Source organism: Phaethon lepturus, unplaced genomic scaffold, assembly GCF_000687285.1.
Source record: "Phaethon lepturus isolate BGI_N335 unplaced genomic scaffold, ASM68728v1 scaffold43458, whole genome shotgun sequence".
Taxonomy (NCBI): domain Eukaryota; kingdom Metazoa; phylum Chordata; class Aves; order Phaethontiformes; family Phaethontidae; genus Phaethon; species Phaethon lepturus.
This window is the reverse complement of record NW_010557681.1, coordinates 1,682-6,979: the sequence shown is the minus strand read 5'-3', so window position 1 is coordinate 6,979 and position 5,298 is coordinate 1,682. Positions and strand designations below refer to the sequence as shown.

The following is a 5,298-nucleotide window of genomic DNA, read 5'->3' as shown; positions in this document are numbered from 1 at the left end:
CCGGCTCTGCTGGCGTGCAGTGGCTCTGGGTCTGCCTGCAGCCACTGTGACTTCTGAGAGCTCAGTAAATGTAAACTTTAATGTAAGGTCCCTGATTGGAAATGATGGGTGTATGATTTATATGGGGTTCAATGAATGATTTATAACATGTTAAGTGATGATTTAGGTAGAAAATACAACCCCCTCTTACAGAATCTTTAATGAAAAGTGTCAGTTCTCGTGAATTTATTTCTGAAGCTGTGTTTGAACTCGGCATGTTTGACATAAATCACGTCTAATTGTCATTTTATGATTAATGAACATATGCTGGCCGTTTTTCTCCATAATTAAACTTTATGTTCAATTCGTCTGGCAAAGCAAAACAAGTTTATGCGTTGTGATATGCTGGCTCTTCAGGTCTGCGTATGAGAAAGTGCCTAGATATCCAGCTCTCGCTTGGGAATTGGAAGAGACTCATGGCCAGTTTTGCAGAAAGTCAGGTTTACCTTGGCTGAGGAAGCAGATGTGGTGCTGTCCCTGCCTTTTAAGACAGTACCGCTCCTTAAATAGCATTTAGACTTCTTAGATAAGAAGACCAGGTGCCTTAGACCAGGCACCTCTCCGGTGGTGATGACTGAGACAGAGAAAACCAAGGTGGTTTGTGACCACACGCTCCCTCGGCTCACGAGGAAACAGAGGTCCTGGCTTACGGAGTTACGGAGATCTCCAGCCCCAAGGAGCTGCAGGGAATTGGGCGGCTCTGCAGCACCCAGGCGTGTGCGAGCAGATTCTTTTTCTACACCCTTAGCGAATCTGCCAGAGCTCAGGATCCCCAGACTCCTGCGTGGGCATCTCCAGGGCAGGATCCCTTAGGCTTCACGCCACTTCCATGCTGAGGAATAATAAGACTCTTCTTCTTTCAGGACATAGACAAGTTTGGCAACGAGATCACACAGCTGGCTCGCCCGCTCCCGGTTGAGTACCTAATCATAGACGTAAGTATTCATTGCACTTATTTGCTTGCAGCAGGAGATGGTCAGGGTGGAGTGAAGTTCTTAACCCACCTCTAAAATTCGCACTGGAGGTGATTCATAGAACGGATTTTCTTTCTTTCTCCTTTTCCCTCTGCTGCCAGGCATTTCTAGCAGAGAGGTTGGTGTGCTCTGGGGTAACTGCAGTGCTCCTTGGGATCACTGTGGTGCCAGGGAACACTCTTGCTTCCTGGGAAGGCACTGCCAGGTGTCTTATCATGGCTCCGAACTGGCATGTAGCCACACAGCAGGGGAAGCAGCCAGCCCTACCGATACATGTGCTGGGCACTACCTCATGGCGACCTAATTAGAGAACTCCAGTTGTCTGTCTCTTAGCGGCAATTAAGAATCCAGCTCCTTTTAGTGACTCAGCAGACCAGGTTGGTTGTGCAGAAATGCCTTTTCTTGGGGGAGGGAGTTCACGCTACAGCACAGCTTGGCTGGAGCAGGCCTGCTGCCTGCCCGTGAGCAAGCGCTGCCAGGCACTGGGGCACGGCTCTGCCCTTTGGCTTGAAAGGAAACTGTTACGGTGTGGAAGGCAGGAAAGCAAATAATTTGGATGACAGATGATATTGCTGGAGTTAGAGATGGTGCCAGTAACGATTAAATCCACCCGGAGCAACTGGTCTGGTCCAGCTGCCCCTGGCATGGGCCGTGTCCCGTGGGCGCAGGGAAGCTGGCAGCCGGGAGGCTTCCACCGACTCGTCCTTCGTCCCCGTTTACTGTCTGCTGTGTGTACCGCTTATCAGAGCGGCGCTCGGGCTGACGCTGGGACGTGTGACTCGCACAGAGAAATGTCGTGTCGGGAACAACGGGCCCATTGTGCAGGGCCCTCGGACGCCCCATGCCAGTCGGCAGCGCTGGAGCATATTTATTACTCAAGTAGCAAAGGCATCGGTTTTGGGGCTACCTGGGGTGTAATTAACATGAAAACAGATTGATGGAACATGCATTTAGGAGCAGTCTGGAAAACTACATTGCTGAAGCATCTTGTTTTCTCTCCCTCTTTTTTTTTTTTTTTTTTTTTTCCAAAGAGCAATATTTGAGTTAATACTGTCCTGGCAAGTATTTCTGCATCTCTGTGTAGAGAGGGCCTTGCCAGCAGGGCCCAGCAGTGGGTAACTGACACCAAAGCTTTAAAGTCCCCAGAATCAGGACTGGTTTAAATGTTGGAAACTGGCCCAGACACTGGCTTGTGAGCTCAGTAACGTGGGCACCGTGTTGTATTACCCTGTTCCCCATCCCCTTGGCACAGGGTGCAGGGGGGAGGCAGGTGGGTGCACGCAGAGCATGGGGTGACTCTGTTCAATGAAGTGCAAAGGCTTTTCTTGGCAGCCGTTCCAGCCCCAAATGGAGCAGCACGGACCCCAGCTACCGTGGCCAGACGTGGGGTCCACACTCGCTCTCCCCGTCACTGCTGGTGTTAAGATGACCCCCAGGGTGACACCCCCAGCAGCAGCTGCCTGGCACGGGGCAGAGCTGTGCTGGGAGCTGCTGCGTTCTGCTGACCTTTGCAGAGAGGGATGCTCTCCACAGCATCGTGCTGTGCTTGTCAGGACTGAGCTCAGTACATCTCCCTCCAGCTTCGTTAGAAACGATTGCCAGGAGCTAAGGAGTGTGCTGATTGGAATATCACTTTAAATGTTAAAAGCCGTCAGAAGATCCCTGCTGTAATTGCCCTGCTGCCTTCCTGGCTGAGCTCTAACGTGTAGTCATGGCTGCTGTCGCCTATCAGGAGCCTTGTTTCCCGTATCCCGCTTGCCTCTCGTGCTGTCAGGAGCTCTGATCATCCTTTCTTGGATTTTTAGATTACTACAACTTTCCCCAAGGATCCAGTCTACACCTTTTCTATTTCTCAAAATCCATTCCCCATCGAGAACCGTGATGTGCTGGGAGAAACTCAGGTAAGGAGTGATTCATAACAAAGCTGTGTTTAATGCAGGTAGATCATCTGTATCCCTTGCACTTACTAGTATCTGCAAAGGGACAGCTGCAGTTGTGCCCTTAAATCACCCCTTCGTGGTTCAGTCCAGCGCTTGCCAAACACCTTCCTGCGTGGTGCAGCGTCTGCATGCCGATCAGCCGGCTGGACGCCTTGCTCCCTGCCTGCTCCGTGATGGGGGCCGGGGCCCCTCGCCCTGTGCCAGGGCTGGTGCCTCCCAGACAGCACCAAAGAGGTTGGGGGACTCCAGCCCCACAGCGATAGCACAGGACCCGCTTCTCCCTGCAGACGGGAGCAGGACAGGGGTCTGTTGCTCCAGCTCCGAGAGCACTGACTTCTCTTCCTGGATGGATTTTTAAAACACAGAGGCCATTAACTGCAAGAGGCCCATAGCTTTGAGCAGAGGCAGCTGCCCGACAGCTTGAGGCTCTTGCTGGGTGTTGCCAGTGCACATAAGGCTCGAGTTGCTTTAAAGCAGCAACAGCTTGTTTCTCTAAGGAGGCTATGCCAAAGATGTCAAAGACTTCCTCCAAAAGTCGTCATGGGAGAAGGGTCGCTGCCCATTGTGGCTCTGTCGGCAGAGTGGGAGAGCTCGGCTGCTCAGTGACAGCTTTGGTCCTCGTTTCTGAGGATGCCCTGGGTTCAAGAGCAGAGAAAGAGGAGAGGGTGGGGAAGAAGGGGCTGCTTTGTCCTCATCTGCCTCTTTTCCTTAGGGAATGGGCTTTGAGCTGAGCTGACTGGCCTCTGCTCGGCATCTCCTGGGTCTGGGATCAGCTCCGTACGCACAGGGATTGCTCAGGTGCTTGGATAGGGGAGCTAGTGCGGGCCCAAAGATCCTTTTCTCTGGAAGTTGTTAGCCACAACTCGGTGAGCCAGCCTGGGATCTGATTTCGGGAGGGTCTCTGGACATTGCAGCCGATGCCCAAAAGAGACAGGAACGTTACGGTGTCTGTTAGTGGATCCAAATAGGAAAGTAAAGTTATCACGTGGGGGAGACGTGACTTCTCTTTATTACTTTCCCCTCTCTGTAGGACTTCCACAGCTTGGCCACGTACCTGTCCCAAAACACTTCCTCCGTTTTCCTAGACATCATTTCCGATTTCCATCTGCTTCTTTTCCTGGTCACAAACGAGGTCATGCCTCTGCGGGTACGTAACAGGAGGGAAAGGGTCATGTCAGCATTGCCATGCCCAAGGCCCTGAGCCACCCCCTGCGTGTCCCCCAGCTGGGTGCCTGTGCCATGCAGCTGGGACAACGTCTCTTCTTCTAGACTGAGCTGTTGGTAGAGGGTTTAAAAGGTGAAACCAAAGCCCCCGACTAGACCAAGAGCTCTCAAGACGCTGCTCAGAGCAGTGAGGGGGTGGTGGTTGTTAGCACGGTCGCAGACCGGACAGAGCCAACTTGGCTGCAGCTCTGAGAGCTGGAAACATTTTTAAAAATATCTCAGGATCAGAAATTCCTGTTGTAACGATAACAAGATCAGAGCCTCCAAATCTCGGGGAGGCAAACGACTTCCTGACTGTGCAGCTCTGCCTCTCTTGGCCGGGCACCGGAGGCTTGGCCCAGGCCCCCAGTTCACATCTGCACCGCTGGACCTTCCTGGTGTAAGCAGCACGCCAGCCAAAAGGGCCATGTGTTTGACAGAGGCTTCGAGGGTGCCGAGCACTGCACATGTGCCGGGCAGCTGGGCTGACCCTGGGCAGCTGGAGATCAGGCCGGCGCTGCGTGCGTGGCCGGGGCCGGGTGCCGGTGCACTCCAGCACGGTGGCTTTGCACCCCCAGAAATGAGGCTCAGCCCACAGCGCTAGCACGCTCTCTCACACAGGGCAGCGTGGCGGTCGGCTGCAGCCTGCTTAGGTGATAACCCCCTCTAAGCAGAGGAAAAGGAAGGATTTGGGTTTTGGGGGTATGTCTGAATGCGAGGGGGGAGCAGAAGGGATGAACTGCATCTTGCCAGCCCATGTCATCTCCCTGCCCGTGAACCTCACTGGGGCAACCCAAAGGGCCTTTTCGAAAGGGGCAGCAGCTCAGAATCCCAGCTCTGTCTTGCTGTGGTTAGTGGAGGAGGGCAAGAAAGCACTTCCCTGGCCACAGCTCCAGCCTGGGCACCTGAGGAGTGTCCAGTGCTGATTTCCCTCTTACGGCTTCCAGGACAGCATCAGCTTGTTGCTGGAAGCTGTGAGGACCAAGAATGAGGAGCTTGCACAGACCTGGAAAAAATCAGAGCAGTGGGCCACCATCGAGCAGCTCTGCAGTAAGAAAGGGGGTCCCTCTGGGAGGGTGTCCCTCTGGGAGGGGGTCCCTGTCCCTCGGGCCGTGGCTGGGCCGAGCTGACCAGCGGCTGTG

General features: G+C 53.7%; 1 protein-coding gene across 1 annotated transcript in view; it reads left to right on the top strand.

The window, feature by feature from the left end:
• Positions 1-5,298, top strand: part of NPLOC4 (nuclear protein localization 4 homolog (S. cerevisiae)) — a gene marked incomplete at its 5' end in the record, with an annotated part of 27,823 nt that overhangs the window by 21,999 nt on the left and 526 nt on the right. The window contains 4 exons of the mRNA XM_010292831.1: positions 903-974; positions 2,819-2,914; positions 3,984-4,100; positions 5,104-5,206. Of these exons, the coding sequence (XP_010291133.1) occupies positions 903-974; positions 2,819-2,914; positions 3,984-4,100; positions 5,104-5,206 (388 nt within the window). The remainder of the gene's footprint in view (positions 1-902; positions 975-2,818; positions 2,915-3,983; positions 4,101-5,103; positions 5,207-5,298) is intronic.